General features: G+C 36.3%; 1 protein-coding gene and 2 long non-coding RNA genes across 4 annotated transcripts; 2 read left to right on the top strand and 1 right to left on the bottom strand.

Annotated features, from left to right (window-relative positions):
• The first annotated feature begins 444 nt into the window (after positions 1–444).
• LOC122528676 lies at positions 445–2,482 on the top strand. Its single transcript, XR_006306635.1, has 2 exons — positions 445–783; positions 1,108–2,482. It is a non-coding gene; the product is annotated as an uncharacterized LOC122528676 (long non-coding RNA).
• LOC122528725 (nuclear hormone receptor FTZ-F1 beta) lies at positions 1,294–18,133 on the bottom strand. 2 transcript variants are annotated; one of them, XM_043654145.1, is made up of 8 exons: positions 17,648–18,133; positions 8,385–8,956; positions 7,771–8,198; positions 6,961–7,293; positions 6,194–6,875; positions 4,897–5,780; positions 4,479–4,769; positions 1,294–4,159 (listed from the first exon to the last, which is right to left on the bottom strand). In XM_043654145.1, exons 2-7 carry the CDS (start codon positions 8,731–8,733, stop codon positions 4,503–4,505), a joined length of 2,943 nt encoding a protein of 980 aa, XP_043510080.1. In that variant the 5' UTR covers positions 8,734–8,956; positions 17,648–18,133; the 3' UTR covers positions 1,294–4,159; positions 4,479–4,502. The 2 variants fall into 2 exon arrangements, with proteins under 2 accessions (XP_043510080.1, XP_043510079.1); XM_043654144.1 differs by lacking the exon at positions 17,648–18,133 and adding an exon at positions 10,585–10,671.
• On the top strand, positions 10,157–11,047 carry LOC122528677. Its single transcript, XR_006306636.1, has 3 exons — positions 10,157–10,296; positions 10,616–10,838; positions 10,995–11,047. It is a non-coding gene; the product is annotated as an uncharacterized LOC122528677 (long non-coding RNA).
• Positions 18,134–18,370: the final 237 nt, after the last annotated feature.

Below are 18,370 nucleotides of genomic sequence, written 5' to 3'. Positions count from 1 at the left end.
GAATCACCAAAGTTCACAATTCAATTCGTTAAATTAGGTTTTTTCGCTTATAAAAATTTCCCTGTTTTACGGGGTAAGAAACACTAGCGNACTTTACATGTAATTTGCCAAAAAAAAAAAAAAAAATAATCGAGAGTAATAATTTGTTAACTTTTGAAATTGCGTTGTCAGTTTTAAATCCTTAACTATTGTTCTATGTTCCATTTAGGTTGCTTTATGTATTAATAAAAATTTGCAAATTTCGTTTAACAGATCGTACTCAGCTTTCAATTTATGTTAATTTCTTGCAAACTATACTAGATATTAGAATTAAATTTATTTGTGAGTATAAGCGAAAGCATCATCTCCGAAATGTGTGCTTATAAATTGCAAATATTGGCATAAAAAACTAGAATTAATTTTTTTTTTAATATGGACAATAGCCGTTTAGTTCCACCATTTCATTGCTACGCGGCACTAGCATTTTGCTGTCCACGAGTCAAACGAGTTTTGAAAAAAATGGTTGAAGAATTGATTTGTGAATTTTTATGTTTCTTGAGAAGTAAATTTTCAGCTCTCCTTCTATATTCCGTTTATCATTGAAGACGCATCTATGAAGATTTACAAACTTTACACAGCAGAACGAAGCAGACCAAAACCTTGCTCGAATGATTTTTTCATTTTCAAAAGAAACTAGTTGTTTCATTTTTTGTTCTTTGGTGGTTGCAATTGGCTGATGTATTAAACGGCGGTAATGGCAAGTACCTCTGGATGACTGAAAAATGTTCCTGTAAAAATGATTAAGTAATTAATTGTAATTATATTTCATAATGTAAATCATAACTAGTCGATCGTAATTGCATTAAATCTTTCTGTCGTTTAGAAATTGTTGCACCGTAATCGATTCCTACGGGAAATCAAAATGATCGCGGGATTGCGATAAATCAGACGTGTTTTTTACAAATTTCATAAAAAATTGTGAGAAGTTTAGTACATAAATGTTCTTTATTCTAGCGCCGACAACAAGTTTTAAATTTAGATTATGCACAATATCCTGTACTAACAATAAGTTATAAAATTAATTTCGAGCAATAATAAAATATCATTTATTTTGTTTTTAATTTTCAGAAATTCTTGTCATCATCCTGAGATAGTCAGATTTGTCAGTTTTGAATAAGTAACTTATCCATTTAATTACTGTTTGACTATACCGATTTGTATTAACTTTAAACAAAAATGTAATTACTCTTTTTCAGTATGATAATGAAATTACACACATAAGGTATAGATTCACTGGAATAGAACAAAACGCGGTGAATTATACAAATTTATTCATTTCGTAATAAACATGTTGTATATTGCATGTATAAATCTACCCTCTAATTGCGCTTAAATAGCCATCTTTCTGTCTTAATATAAAGAGTTTTTCTTATTATATTTTTGCAGCCTGTTTTTGTCCGATTTTTTACAACAATCTGATCATTTGTTTGCCCTTAAAAATATCTTAAGAAAGTAAAAAGTTATTACAAATAATAAGGTGGAAATAAGGAAGTAGTAATAATAATTTTAAAAGGCAGGAAAAATACAAGGTAGGTTCATCGTACGCAATGAACATAGTACATACTAAATACGCATATAACGTACTTTGTGCACGCTCAAGTTCTCCATCGGTTAATTGTTTTAATCAAACAATTAATTTGTTAATTTTAATATATTTGTATTATTTTTACAAGATGAATTTTATTTTATTCTTCTTGTGTCCATCTCGCATCACGCTCTAGGGATCAAAGTACTAAATTTCATCAAAGGCACAAATATTTCAGTAATTGCTTTCCACCAACTTCCACTTTACTAACTAATGTACTAGTAATACTTTTTTCAACAGGAAAATTTCTAATTATGTATAATTCGTTTTAAGTTAAATGATATGTACATCCTTTACTGTAAAACTGTTTGTATTTTTCAACATAATACACATTTTTCCTTCTTTCTTAAATAATTACAGTTGGCAATACCAAAACAATGTATTCAAAAGTTATGTTCTCAGCAGGTTATTACAAATTAAGAGACTAAAATATTTTCATCGGTGCATTTACAGCTACAAGTTTTATTTATTTTAATCTTGTTAATTTTATTCCAATACTAGGTAAAAATTACTTAAAAAGATCCTTGGAAATAGAAAACTTGGCCTCTATAGAAAAAGAAATTACTATGAAAAATTGTTCATTATTGAAACATGAAGAGGATGTATTAACTGAATGCGTGTTAATATTTTTCAAATGACAAGTACAATGAGAATTTGATGCTTAATGGGAAAACCCAAATTTACAAATAAAATGCATTTTCACGATGCACACAACGTTATGCATACACAAAATGTTTCATTAAAGTCAATAAATAAGAGATCAATGTTATTAAGTATCTCAATATTTTAAAAACTTTCTTGTACTAATATGTTAGAATTGATATCAAAATGATTGAAAATAAATTAACAATTATATTACTTAATGTTACACCACTAAAACCAATTCAAATACTTCAAATTTGAAATTTTATGAAAAAATTTTCTTATATCTTTGTTAATAAAGGTCTTATTTTTATCATATTTAATGAACACTGTGTGTACAACAGATCAATCTACAATTTTTACACAAGGAAATCTATTGTAAAGATGGGAAGACGATTCTTACAAGTTACATTACGGATTAAGTATTGCAAGTTGTAATGTTCTTATCAGTGAATTAAAAGAAACTTAATTGCTGCATTAACAAAAAGAATAATGCGTTGATATGACAGTCTCATTATAATACCAACGACAGAGATGAGTATTCCTTGTCCATTTTACAACTGATCTTTTTGTAGAAAAATCCCATATTTATTTAAAATAAGAAATTGCACCAGCTTATAATCAAAGCGCAATTTTTCTATTATATTTTTATAACATCTTTTTTTCTAACAATAATATTAAATGAATAACAAATTAACTTTCCGTTTTGATAACGTATTTGATGAATATAATTAAGTTTCTCGAATATTGCAAATTTCATATTTATTTTTGATAGAAATCTTTAATCACTGATAATATTATAGTATCGTTATGATAAAAAATACATATTTTTTACATAAATATAATAAACCAAATATAATCTGTCTTAGTTTCTAAACAATAATCGTAAAATTTTAATAACAAACAAACGTGATTCTTATAAAAATTTCTTTGAATATAATATATAATTTGGAAACGTGCGCGTCAAAATACAATTTATTTACAAAAAAAAAAAATTGTAAATTTCGCACGATTTAAAAAAACGTATCAAGTTTATTTACGAAATCTTTCCATCGTTGGTATGTGTTAAAACATACAGAGAATTAAAAAAATGTATTTGTATAATGGATAAAAATCATAATGTTCTGTTGATAATATGTTAGCTAAATATTATTACCTATTAATTATTACATGATTAACTGCTCTATAAGTAAACAATTGGTCGACTCATATTTTAAGTACACTTTCATTACCGGGGCATAAGACATTACTCTATGTCTTATTTTTAAGTAAGCGCAGAACGATACAAAATACTGGTTGTTTTATTATTATTATGATAATTATCAAAGTTAAAACTCTGTATTTGTCGTTTACTTGAACAGATTGTACCTACCTAATAAAATTTAGCATTTTTATACTATTTGATAATAACTTTCACTCTCTCTCTCTCTCTCTCTCTCTCTCATGCTCTCATTCTCTCTCTCTCTCTCTCTCTCTCTCCCTCTCTCTATCTCTATCTCTGTACATTGATATTGTAAAAGTAAATGCTCTGCTCTCTCCTTCAATTATACTTTCAGTCTCTTTTGCATTAATATGCATGCTGGATATTTCGAGCATGCCATAGGCCGCTTCGAAATTCATATTTTTCAAGGTGGAATTGCATTATGCAACACCTCCGTGATAGCATTTTTAATTATAAAAAAAAAGACAAAAAGAAAGATGTAGAAAAAAGAAACATTTTTCATCCATTATGCATCAACTAATCAACTTCTATAAGAGCGTAGTTCCTTCACCCACAACTAATGTACCGTAGATTGCAATGTTTATAGTTCTGTTTATAGTTCCATTTTTGCTGCTCCTTGATTATCTAATACACCTGATTCCTTAAGCTTGCGGACTCTATAAGCGTGGAATCTGGAAAAAATTATACAAATTAAATAGTACACTTGAATGATTCATACAATTTTTAGTTATTTGCGATAATATAATAGAATTTTATTTAAAAGTTGATGTCAATCAAATAAATTAAATGTTCATTAAAATTGAGGAAGAGAATATTAAAAAAAAAAAAATTTTGAACAATGTTTGTATAGAAGAAATAGTTCAAAGGTGATAAATGCTTGAGCTAAAAACAAATTACAAGTTGATCAAGTTAAAAGTTGTTCACGTCTATACCAAAGTAACAATTTTGTATGTTATATACTGATTTTGATGAATTGAGTAGTCAACTTACGGCATTGTTCAGTATGATAATAATTCAATGATCTCCTCTCAACAATTCCATCAACAAATTAAATGAGCTGCCTTCTCCTTCAGCACGTTTCGCACTTAACAATTCCTTTCCTGCCTGGCATGTTCTTTGTAAATCTGGAATTCTCAATAATAATTCACCAAACTTAGCAGGCATTTCCGGATACCTTGCTATAGTATATTGTTGTAGGGCTTGTAAAGCCTTTTCCTGAGATGCTCTAACTTTTTCAGGTTCTTTTAGTTCACTTGTGTCAGAAGTTAACAGCACTATAACCTGCAAATAATAAAAGTTAAATGTTATATTGGTTTAAAAATCACATTATTGATAAAATATCACTGTTGAAACATCTATATATTATTACAAAGTTTATAGAACAAATAAATGAAGGGAAAGTAATTACCTTCATTGCCACATATTCGTATTGATCTACTCGGAGCCTTCTCAAATTGTTAGTGAATGCAAGCATCCTCTCAATGCAGGTCGCCAAACCAAGCTGCCTAGCTTGTTCTAGTGTAATCGACTTGCCGAGAGACACTCTAATTTCACCTGGAGTGCTCATGCTGCGGAAACAGCATGAGAAGAGCAGTAGCTCGCACCAGGAATTAATTAACAAACAGATTTGATCATCGATTGAAATGTTCTTAAATAATGGTAAACTCTTGCACCATTTCACTATTTTATAGAGTCGGTGGTCAGCGATGTTGCAGAGGTTTGACAGGAAATCAGGATGTTGTGTTGGATTACCATTGGTGTTGTTAATTTGAGAACTGCTACTAATGGATGCAGCACATTGTTCGTTACTAGCATTTGAAACACTAGAGCATGATCTGTCGTCTCTTCTGTTACTGGGATTGCCATTTCCTGTGGTTCCATTAGAGGAACACTCAACACTCGAATCTGTGTCGTTCTCTATTCCAGATCCTCCGCTACTTCTGACACCTAATAACATTGTATCGTTGTTTCTAGACGGATTCATCCCTGCATTTTGAATCCCAGTCATGCGATCATTGTCATTGTAATGCCATAAATGTTCTACATCCATGATATCCTGTAGAAGTTGGGGTACCACTTGCATTTTATGCGAGTGATTCGAGTGGTGCCTTGCCGGATAGTGATGTTCGTTACCAGCTGGAGCTGGACTACAATTTCCCCCCGTGGTTGATTTATCGTTGGCGATGTTACTCGCGGGACTACCGACAAGACTTGCTGGAAGAGTATACGTACATTGATACGTACTTCTGCCACCTCTGGTGCGATCCTCTCTGATCGCCTCGAGCTTCATACCTATTAACAATATACAGAGTACTAAAAAGCAAGTCCCTTTTTGTTTTCAATAACTTTAACTACTCTCAGATATATGTATATGTATATGTATTATAGTACTCTAATCAAATTTTGTTATGTTGCGTCTCGTATTTCACAGCCATACGAGAATTGGAGCTTGAAAATTCTTTAGGCTGGTTTTATAATTAAAAGATGTATTGTATCTCAATAATTGATTTACATTTGGTGCGATAATAATATTTTTTTAGACTATATCGCAGTTAAAAGCTTAATTAATTTTAATAATCATCAACTTATACAAAACCCTATTGGATAATTAATATTATATTATATATTAATATATTAATATAATATTATATATTAATTACAGCTCAATTAAAAAATCAAAATTTATAAATTTTCATTCATCTTACCCATATTGAGGCACTTGTCAAATCTACAGGCGGGGCATTTTTTCCTGGTAGCGACGGTGACTGGACAGCCCGCGCCTCTAAGGCACACATAATTCTTTCGATTCTGGACGGTGCGTTTAAAAAATCCCTTACACGACTCGCACGAGAATATCCCGTAATGAAAACCGCTGATCTTGTCCCCACAAATTGGACACGGGCTGTTAATCAATTGCTGTCTCGTGGATATTCCAGACGGTGCTGAAGGTATTCTGCAGTCTTCCTGATCGTCTGTAGCAGCATGTCCTTCTGGAGATAGCTCTGAACCCGGTGCAGAGGAAGAATAGTGATGTGCAATGACGGGAGAGGCCGTTGCTGGTAGATGGAGTGGACTTCCTTGAGCAACTTGATGCTGATGATGCTGCGGATGTCTCGGTTGTTGAACGGGCGAGTGCGTGGGTGGACTAAGAGAGCCGTAGCTGTAGCAGCTGCTCGAGGCATCCGAATTGTTTCTCGAGAGCGAATGTGATAACGAGAGCGACAACGAAGAGGTGGAATTATTAAAACTGTGTCGCGACAAGGACAGCGACGAAGACGGGACTGGACTTCCCGTGCCTAGAGCGGAATGGCGAGCTGCGTGAGGACTTTGCGTTGGAGAACTGAATACGCTGTATGCGGAATGAATCGCCGAGTCCGGTGACGGCACCTTGAAAGTTTTAAAGATGTCAGGAAGCGTGACAATATAGAACGTCTGAGTCGAATTAAAAAATACATATACTGATCTATATTACCTGCGATCTTGTATGGCTATGCTTTGTCAAATGGTGTCTAGGATTCAACACCGGACTGTGATTTGGAGTTGAACTATTATAACCACCAAGTAATTTTCCTACGAGAAGAGGCAAATCGTTTTGCTGCGTCTGCTCAAGATTCTCGATGTTGCGTTGTTGCTGTATTTGTTGGCCGTGAACCAAAGGTAATCCTGTATCGTGAAAAGAACCAAACGTGAATCTTGGATTGGACTGAAAGTCTGGTTCTGGTTTTATCGGAAATTTTTGCTCCATTGGTCCCGGACTCGGGCCACACACTTGAACACCCTCCATTGATGTATCTTCGTGAGTATCCTGCAATAAAATGAACATTTTATAATGAACATCTATAATAAATAATCGTATCGAAGGTGAATTGGAATATAGTATAGTAAATATAGTATTGTAAATAAGGGGACCGACTATGATAAAACAAATAGTTTTATTTAGAAAAAAAATACGTATATTTTTTAATTACTTCTTGTAACATGTACGAGCATGTCAACTCTGGCCGGGAATTTTATTTTTATTTGTTAAATAAACGTGCAAATATTTTAAAGTTCGAAATTTGCTTGTAAAGATCGAAATACTTGATCGAAACACAATGAACGGATGATTATAGTTTTCGAGTTTACAATATTAGAATCCAATGAAATGAATGTTGTCTATTGAGTTTAACTCGAATTTTAAAAGTACGCATCTACGTATTGAACTTGATCCAATCGCTACCTACTCTGGTTTAGCATTGCCGAATTACAAACTTGAGTTTGCAAACAAGTTACCGACACGTACTTGATTTGTAATTGTATTGGAAGACATTTCTTGGTCAGAAAGTTCTCCTTCCCACGACATGGGCCTCTCGGGTTGTTGTTGAGACGCGTCATTCCCATCATAACAGCCGTTCCCATCTTCGACCTCTCCATCACCGATTTTCTCTCCACTCTGGCTACCCGATACATCTCGTTTCTTTTTCGTACGTAAATTCACCCCCCGAAAGTCGATTTTGCTTATCTCGACGTCACTGTCCTCCGCATTGTCATCCGCCGTATTCTGGCTGAGGACGTTGACTCCAATTCCAATACTCTGCGTCCCAGTACTGGTGCCAATACCCGTGGTTGACGCGACATTCGCATTTCCACACCCTAGTACGGAGCCACAGCTTGACACTACAGATACTGTCACGCCGTTTTGACCGGTAAGATACTTGCATATACCTTTGCCTAAAAATTTCGTCGGATGATTTTATTAAGAATAAAACAAAATGATCAATCGTTGTTGTACATTTCAGCCGTAGAGAAGAGAAAAGTGAATTGCGATGGAACGCGACACTGTTAGTTAATGAAAAATCCTATAATAACGATTTAATCTATCTCCTATGCTAACGATCCCCGAAAATTTCTAATTACCATCGTGCATATCCTGATTAGGAGGTACGTTAATCGTCGTGACAGAGACATTCTTTCCTGTTTCGGAAGAGCGGACTGCAGTGATCGTTCCAGATGGTCCATTGCCATGGGTCGAGGAACAGCAGCTAGTCGAGGAAGTGGCCGATGTGGTGGTCGCCAGGGAGGAGGTAGTGGTGGTGCAGGAAGCAGAGACGGAGGCGGAGCTGTCTGGAACGGTTGAACTAGTGGATGAGGAGGCGGCGGTGCAGGAATTCGTTTTCCAGGATTGCGAGGCTGGCCACCAGCCAGAACCAGGCCCTGGGCCTGGGCCTGGACCTGGGCCCTCGCTGGGCCCGTTTTGCTCCGACATTCTCAGCTAGTTAATCTGTCGCACGCTCGTGATGCGACTCGCAGTCTTTGGATGGTCGCGAAAGCTTGCGGCATTCTGGAAACAATCCGCTGTGGCTTTTCTAGGAACTAGTCTTTGCGACTATTTCCCGGATAAACTGTATCTCTATTGGACGTCTATCGACCACAACAGCTTGAGTTCAAACATCGAAGAAACGATCGAAGAACGATCGATGCTTGCGTGCCTGTGAATAGAAAAATTTCGTTATTATATTTTTAATTTGATACTAAAAATGTTAATGTTTATTTAACTGGATGATCATTACACTGTGTGTGTGTGTGTGTGTGTGTGTGTGTGTGTGTCATTATCGCTTTATCATTATCTCTAAGCGCTTTATTTGGAGAACAACTAAAAGTTCACCAACTTTTGAGATTTTTAAAAATTATAATTAGATACGAGTGGTAAAAAGGTAAAGCTAAAGAATTGTTAGGGAGCATAAGCATAAAAATGTCGAAGGAATATGTAGCTAGTATGAAGAAAGAGTAACGTTCAGTATAAAAAAGGAATAATTCTTATCAGAGTGATATCAAGTTTCATGGTAGAACGTCGCAAGAAAATGCATTCAAGTGCACGGTGAACGTTTACGGATCGCGTCTGAGAAGCAGAGGCTATGGAAGCGATCGCACACATCCAAGTTCCGCTAGTGTGCACCAACGGCCGTCCCGCAAGGCCGGTTCACTTCCGGTCTCGTAGAACCACCGATCGACCTTCGTGCGGAAACGCAAACGCGTTTCTTGCTCGTACCTTTTGTTTGTAACTGATCACGCAATACATACGATATAACGCATCTGGCAAGAAAAAACTGCGACAAAATTGTGCTCTTTGTCTGTTGGCGTTTGATATTCGATACGTCGTATTAATTATAATACATCCAGACGATAGTTCAATGTTTGGCTTTTTTCTTGTTCCAAGCGATAGTATGTATTCATTGTACGTTTTACCATGTAGTTATACCGACTCTTACAATTGATATTTCAACATTTCGAATATTTCTACGGCATGAAACTTGTGTATTATTTAATTATTATGAACATATGTTTTATGAGTATGTGAAGTGTGTATGATCTTTGGTACAATATACATAAATATTTCTATCTGTACGATTACGTTATAACAGAAACTAAAGCAAATGAACTTGGTAGAAACAATGATGAAAATGACTTTTGTGTTATACGTGTGAAACCTTAAGTACCTTAAGTACCACACACACACATATATATAATTGCGTGCTTGTTTCCTATATTGTTAACTCGTAAGATTAGTTCAATTACAATTAATATATAAATATAGTTTGTGTTGATTTTTCAAATTCCGTTGGTTTGTCAAAATGCTTTGTGAAGACGCCAACTATAGTTGGTACGATATCAGAAACGAGTAGAAATCTGGGACGAGCCGGTAGGAAAATGAGAAGAATTAAACCGTAAGAAAATGTAGCGTCACGCGGCCATATCGGCCTCTTCGGGTCCTCGGATGTTCGTAAAGGCCACGACGATGGTAGTTACAACTATGGCTGCGACGCCGACGGTAAGGTCAAGGCCCTCTGCAACCGCCCTACCCAACTCCGATGTACCTTCGTAGTCACGTGACGCGACTCAAGGTCTTTTCTCCCTACTCTAACTGACACACCGACCATGCTACCGCACCGCCATTGCCATGCCATGCCATGCCATGCCATGCCATGCCATCCACCACAATGCACTAGGATTGTTTTTTTTTTTTTTGTATATTTGGATGGGCCTCAATAGCCTCATAATGTTTTACCTTTTTTTTTTTAACAACTTTAGAAAGTTGACCCGATCTCGTTCGACTTACCTTCTATTAAATTTCTCCATTCGACTTGCAGGATTCAAACGCCTATTTTGATCTAATCACAACGCACGTGCTAAATTTCACGAGACGTTGCAATGGAATTGTAATAAAATATTAACGTGCACACAACCGCCAATAGTCGTGCAGTGTAGCAAGCGTGTTGATATCTCATAGGCATTCCGTTCTCATTATGCGACTGTAAACATCTACTGAAAGAAAAACACAGATATGTATACGTAATTGAGTTCAGCAATGTGGTACGTATGTATTTCAATATCTTAATCACAATTTTTTTTTTTTTACGAAAATTCAACATTACAGAGAGTATAATTTTAATCTCTTATTCCATAATTTACTCCTTCACAGAAAAGTTACGCTTTTTTGTTAAAATATATCTTTAATAATTATTTCAGTAACAGAATTCAACTAGAGAGAGAGAGAGAGAGAGAGAGAGAGAGAGAAACTGCAATCAAAGAATCAGAAGTGAGAATAGTTGTTAAACTACCGTAATGACCGTATTTTGTATTTGTGGTGTGTAATACTATGTTCACCTCTAGATAAAAGGTGCAAGGATGGCAGGTGACGCGGAAGAGGGATCGATGACCTTAAGGGAGTACACGCCGGCTCTATTTTGAGCGAGTCGTATATATCGTAGGCCCCGATTAAGATTCAGAATGACCATGAAAGAAGTATAAGTACAACGAGCCATGGGTTTGTTTTCCTATTACGTGTGTCGTTACTGCCGACGAAATTGCGGACTAAGTAAAACGTTATCTATGTTCTTAAGATAGAATTAGATACATATTAACAAGAATTAACAAGTCACGAAGATACAATTTTTAAAAAAGATTCGTTCGCTTTAAAAATTTTATTAATTATGGCGCTTGATTAAAATTTCTTTAATTTTCTTTCACATAGAATTAATATTGGTATAACGGTTATTCGTATCCATTTGGTGAAAATTAATAACACTAAAGCAACTGCAAAATTACCTATAGCTATAGTCGATAAATTGCAAAAGTGACGCGTTAATGAAACGTTGATTTTTTTCAGAATTTCTAGTATATACAGATCGTTTAATTATCGGATTAACAATTGATTATCTTACAGTTTCGCATTGATTGCCTGTAAAAAGCAGATTTTATTTAGCAAATTAAATAAACCATTTATATTCCGTGAAAATAGTTTACAACATGAGAGATGATAGTTTACAACATGTTCCCAGTTCCTATCGGGAACGTACGTATACACTCTGTAAAGAGAGCGATCAACCAAGGATAAACCAGTGTACTGAAATTTGATTTCAGTATGTATAATTATGAATTTATTAATATTCTGCATGTCGCAAATGAACTCTGACTTACGTACATGCATATTCTTTTTACTATATTGTACAAGATTAACATGCCTAAAAAATCAGTATTGACCTATCGTACAGTATCTGTAACACGTACCATAAGACAACTTTTCGAAACCAATTTGTACTGCTACATAAATTTAACAGATTTAGCATTTTTTATTTTAGAACATATTTTAGAACAAAAGATTAAAAGTTGCGAATTATTATTTCTAATAATTTCTAATCTTGTTGTTTGAATCTTGTTAATTTATAAATTGAAAACTGATTTATTTCACTGAATATAACATAACTGATGAAACTGATACGAAGAGTACCAGACTTTAATTTATATCGGACATCGTTTGACAAACGTTTCTAACTTACAATTAGAAAGTACATGTACTAAAGCTACAAACAAGCACTAACTTTTACCGATCGATAACGCGCGATAATTGTACGTTTACACGACTGTTCGTTACACAATGAACGTGCTAAGGTATTTCATAGAGGTTTTCCTCGCAATCGTATTCTATGTATAAAAAAGTACAGGATTCGATGTGGAATCTCTTTTCCCCTCTCTCTATTTCACTCGCAAGGTAGACGCGGGTTTTTCCTTTCACCCGGGCCAGTTAGCTCGAGGAGCCCCAACATACATATATACGTTTAATATCTCTCGTTGAACGTGTGCCTTGCCTTTTCACACGTAACCTCGCACAAATATTTTCCATAACCACGCTTTATCCTTTAACCACACGTATCTCTGTCATTTTCTTCAATTATTTTACTCACTTGCAGCGTTCCTTTCGTTATTTAGAAGTGTTTCCGTGTGAACAAATTTCGAAATAACTGGCATGACCATAATTTTTATGATTGAAATGTTATCGGCATTAAACAGCGATGTAAAATGTAAGATTGATATCTATGTATCTGGTGTCCAGTCCGAATGTAACGTACGCTGCATTATTCGTTTCTTCAACTTTCAACTAAAAAAGAATTTAATAAAAATTCTAATGAAATTCTAAGATACGTTGCTTTCGCAATTAATCTTGCATCACGTTTTATTATAGCTCATTGGCGACCGATAAAGCGGGCGAAAAGAAAAAGAATGAAAATGTCGCGACGTTTAGATAAAACGATCAAGATTAAAATAGTGAAAAATACGAAGAATGTTCGTTTTTCTTTTACCGGATACGACACCTTATACGAGGCTATATGTGCATACAAATGCCGATCGAAGATACTCAGTGGTCTGGTCTGGGTGTCAATTAAAATTATTATAGCCGGTCGAGAAGCATTTTTGAGCAACATCAAGAAACCGGTTCGGTTTGGGATCGGCTGCAACAGTCAGCTACCGTCGCGTCGTCTCATATATACACTGCCGCATTTTGTTTTCGCCTGGCTCAACGAGATCGCGTCGAATCGACTTTGCACTCGAGAAAAATTCGTACTGCCGATAAAAAATGATCGATATCGACCTACATATAATAGGTTAGATTGTCTTTCGACGATTTGAATTATACGGATGGCGTAACAGTAACACATGTACATTCCGCTAGCTCAAAAAATTCACTGGAAAAGAAAATCTAAATATCGTGTTTAATTGACTAGAACGACTATGAATTAATATACATGTGCAATGCGTTTTAAAGCGTGCAAACTACAGACACATCTATGTCGTATGCGTACTTATAGGTAAGGTGCAAGTAAAATAATTTTTTTTCTTTTTTCGTTTCTTTTTCTTTTTTCTTTTTTTTTTTTTTNTTTTCTTTTTTTTTTTTTTTTTTCAAGAAGACTTTTGAAATACAAATATTTAAAATATTTAAATCGCTAGTACAATTGGAGCAAAGTTAAAAGTGATTTGCATTGACAATCATCCGTCGAATCGAAGTTACCGTTCATTGATTAGATTGATTAGATTGGACAAGAAGATCGGTGAATAGAAAAAGATGTACATAATTATGCTACATGTTCGGAAAAGTTAGTTGGGGAAAAGAAACGGGAGGAAGAAAAGAGGAAGACTGCCGTCGAGTAACAACAAATGATCGAGGTGCGGCCGAGCTGGTACGCGAGAAAGGTTCATCAATATTCATAAGTTGCACTAGGCCTATTCGCGGTCTCAAGGATCCAGGGAGTTTCCAGTATAAACTCCTTCTCCCTGACTCCCTTTTTTTCTCTTTTCATGCGCAGGGTGTGGGACTGCACATACTCGACGAAAGCAACTCGCGCGACATAGAATTCTCTACGTAATGTGCACATACACGCGCATACTCATGCATTTACACTGCATTCTATATCCATGCTGTCATATCGCGTTACTATTTTCACGTTTCATTGTGTGTGTGTGTGTGTGTGTGTGTGTGTGTGTGTGTGTGTGTGTGTGTGTGTGTGTGTGTGTGTGTGTGTCGTGGCAAAAATGCATTCAGATGCATATTTCTACTTCGCTCCTGATGGAATGACAAAATCCAAACAAAATCAAATACTCTGCAACATTAGCCATGTTATATTCGAATGTGGATATGTGTTTTAAGCTTTTTAGCTATACATTTTACAGCAATGATACCGTTAAGCATCTCTTTTTTCTTCTAGAGAGAAATAATTGCAATTGGACTCACAAATGTTAAATTGATAGTGTTTTTGAATGAAAATCACAGTCTTCGTCGATGTAAATTTTCCATCTTTGAATAAGTTATATTAAGTTCGTTTATTTTTATGCACATAATATATACATATATATACATTTATGTATACAGCCATTATAGCCCGTGTATGCATATGTAATGTATATACTCTGCGGTCGTGATAAGATCGGGAAGGAACTTGCGCAATCTCGAGTACCGATTGCCAGGAGAGGTAGTATCGTGGACAGACCCGTCATCGTCGATGGATTTTCGATCTGTATCTCGCATTTTCTGTTCTATTAACGAATAATTTACTCGTTTAATTGCTTAAAAATCCTAAGACATAAAGAGGATATTTTCGATGGAAAGGAGACCCTTTCATGAAAACGGTTTTTACGATTTTTGCAATATGCCTAGCATCAACATATTTGTCGTTGTTGAAAAGTTACGTTAACGCAAAATATATATCGTTACTGCATTACATATCATTACATTTTTATTTCTGTTTGATTTAATATTCAAAATTTGAAATTGAATTAATTGATGAGAAGTTTAAAGAAATTTTCCCGAGATTAGGAAATTTGCACTGTAAATTGTTTTGTGCCAAATTGATGGAATAACATCGACACAGTAATCTACAGGCCATAGAAGAGGCGTTTTTTTATTATCTCAGTAATAAACTTCAAAAATTCTTTTTTTTTCAATAGCGTTAATAAAACAGAATATATATAACTGTTGTCTACCGTAAATAACATCGAATTACATACACGTGTATCACTAATAAGCAAAATTTTATGTTTGCTTGTGGGAACTATTTTTAAAACGTCCTCTACGTGTTGAAAACATTAAAAACATTAAATATAAGCGAAAATTTCGAAAATAAATTCAATAAATTTTCATTATTGTTATGAATATTTTTAAAAAGTTATAAGCAATGTTAACATTATTTCTGACAGTGACATCAAGTCAATAACATCATCATTACTGACTGTATTCACGTATACCGCTATAGGCTAACGCCCCATCCATTTGATCCCGTTTCCTTTTTACTGTAACAGTCAGCTTCGAGCCAGCGATTTTCTTATGTTTCTCTACTTCTCCTCAACCTCTACCCTCTCAACCTTTTCCATTTATCTTTCTCCACTTGTATATTTCATTATTCTAGTACATTCCCTATTTCCTTTTCTCACAATCAGTAACATGCGTATTATATATATATATATATATATAACCGAATGAATGTACGATAAAAATTAAATAAACACATTTATCTGTGTGAAAAAGAGATTTCTATATCAAAATTCTATTTGGCGATAAACACCGAAATTCCATTAGCAAACTCGTATTAAAAAAAAATACAAAGTTAGTAGGTAGAATGTCAGACTTTCGTTCCGAGTTCCTTGATCGAAGATAACTTGTCTACGCGCTAGATTCCGAGTTCGACCTTCGATTTGATAACGTTAGGATAACGTTCCGATGAGAATGCATTTATCACCGCACCCGAAGCGATTAAATCGACTCGCATGAGATTCACAAATGTGAAAAATTATTCTTAGAAAATATTTATTAAAAAGAAAAAAAGAAGTCATTCTATGTGAAAGCGTCGAATCGAAATGTAATAGAAATAAATTATTCCTATACACGATTTTTCTTTCTCTGTCATTCTTTAAAATTTTAAAAGAGGTAAAAACAGAGGTGCGAAACATCGTTAACGAATTAACAAAGTAGACAGAGTGGTCGTCGAATTCATAATGTCGAATAACATACGAAATTCATAACTGCGGTAAATTCGAATTTTCATTACGTTCTTTAAGCGGATAAAGGTGTTAAACATGGACAACGAAGCTAGGAAGGTGGCTTAGTAAGCAGGCTGAAGGCTCGAGCCCGACAACTCGTCTTCTTGGCTTAACGGGTTCACGTTGGAACACGAAACGTCCATATACAGCGAGTTACGAGAGAAAGAAGTTAGTGCGCGCGCGATCGAAGAAAATCTCCAGGCACAAGAATCTCGCGTTAAGGAGCACTGATCTGCAGTGTGTATCGTGTATTACCTCGAGATGGTAGGGATAGAGGTGAAGGGTGCAAGAGGAGGGCGCGAAGGGGCTCAAGGCCGGTCACGCTGTCAAGCCAGAAAGCCTGCGCGCCGAAATATCATGACTATCCAACTCGGTTAGCCTCGCTTGCTGCTCCGATTACTTCGTAGAGACACGCGGCTATATCACGTTCTCGTTCTTCTGTTGCCTTCTTGACAGAACAAAAGTCACGAAAACGTTAAAGATTCGTGTCAAAGACTCGTATCTCACGGGTTTTTACGAACGGAAAACAGGGTGAAAAGGGGTGAAAAACTGTGAAATACAGACAGAGAGGGGAGGGCAGGGGAAAGGAGAGGAGAGGAGAGGAGAGGAGAGGAAGAGACTCGACTTTAAGACAGGTGGTACGAGCACGGAGGCTGACAGCTGATAGTTTGTACTCTTGTGCATCGAGGGAAGTTACGAAACTTGTTACCACGAGAAAGGCTACGACACAGTCTTGCAGGAAAGAAGCGGAACACGTTGGTGTGTGAGAGCGTGCGTGTGCGAGTGCCTTCGCGGCTCGCGGCCGAGCGAGAGAAAGAGAAAGAGAAAGAAAAAGAGGAAAAAGGACGCGAGGAGACAAAAGGGAGAGACGAGAGGAGAGAGAGAGAGAGAGAGAGAGAGAGAGAGAGAGAGAGAGAGAATGTGTGAGATCGGTGACCAATCGATTCACGATCGAAATTTATCGCGCTCGTAGTGTCTAATCGTAGGCCGACGATCGTAGCACCTAATGACTCTGATGGTAAACTTAAGGCGATTTTCAGTTAGCGAAAAAAAAAAAAAAAGAACACGTCGAAGAGAAGAAATGTGGCGAATAGTGAGATGAAGAGACAAAAGGGACGAAAGTGAAGGGTGAAGTAAAAGAGAAGAGAGGAAGAGACCGATGAAAGGAAAGGAGCATAACGAGGAGGAGGCGGGAGTTCGGAGGGGTCATCGGGAAACATAACCTCTGTACGCGTAACGTCCGAGCAGCCGAACGAGCGATTTTCGACTTTACCTTTGCTTCCGATACACTTCCGCGTATCTGGTTTTCTTACCTTATGTTTCGCGTACAGCTCGATGATTGCGATGATTGTCTGTTCGTTTGAGCGTTCGCGTTCCTAGAAGCCAGCGTCTGGAGCACACGACACTCTTGACAGTTTTCCGCGATGATGTACGGCTCGACTGGTGCAGTTTTTTTTTCGGCTCGACACGAGGATAGATAGACAAGCAGACAGATCACACAACACCACTGCCGACACTTTCGATACGCGACACTATGGTAGACGTGCGATCGGGCGTCTTCGGACGAAGTAACAGGCAACCGAAAGAGCTTGGCACACCTTCGCGTCACGTTACAACGAGTTACAACGAGAGCCACGGGCAGCTACAGCTACAGACACGGACACGGACACGGGCTACCTCGGACTCTCCGTCTCCGTCTCCGTCTCCGTCTCCGTCTCCGCTGTTGACTGGTGGCTACCTCATACCACAAGTTCGTCTCCTACCTGTGTCTCTCTTTCTCTCTCTCTTTCTCTCTCTTTCTCTGTCTACGCTCGTGCTTCGAGCCAGCACCCGCTAGTACAGTGCATTGCCACCAGATGGACGACTGTGTTGCCTCGATGTATCTGTAACATACAGCGATTCTGTATGAAACTGATTTGAAACATTCTTGAAAAACGTGTACGAAACGAAAGAAATTTGAAAAGATATATTGGCTCGTTGGTATTTCAGCGATTGCTTTGACGAGCAAATGTTTCTTAAGACGAACTCGGGGAACG

The sequence above is a fragment of the Frieseomelitta varia genome, unplaced genomic scaffold (assembly GCF_011392965.1).
Source record: "Frieseomelitta varia isolate USP_RPSP 00005682 unplaced genomic scaffold, Fvar_1.2 scaffold_255, whole genome shotgun sequence".
Taxonomy (NCBI): Eukaryota; Metazoa; Arthropoda; class Insecta; order Hymenoptera; family Apidae; genus Frieseomelitta; species Frieseomelitta varia.
This window is presented reverse-complemented; position numbering and strand designations above follow the sequence as displayed.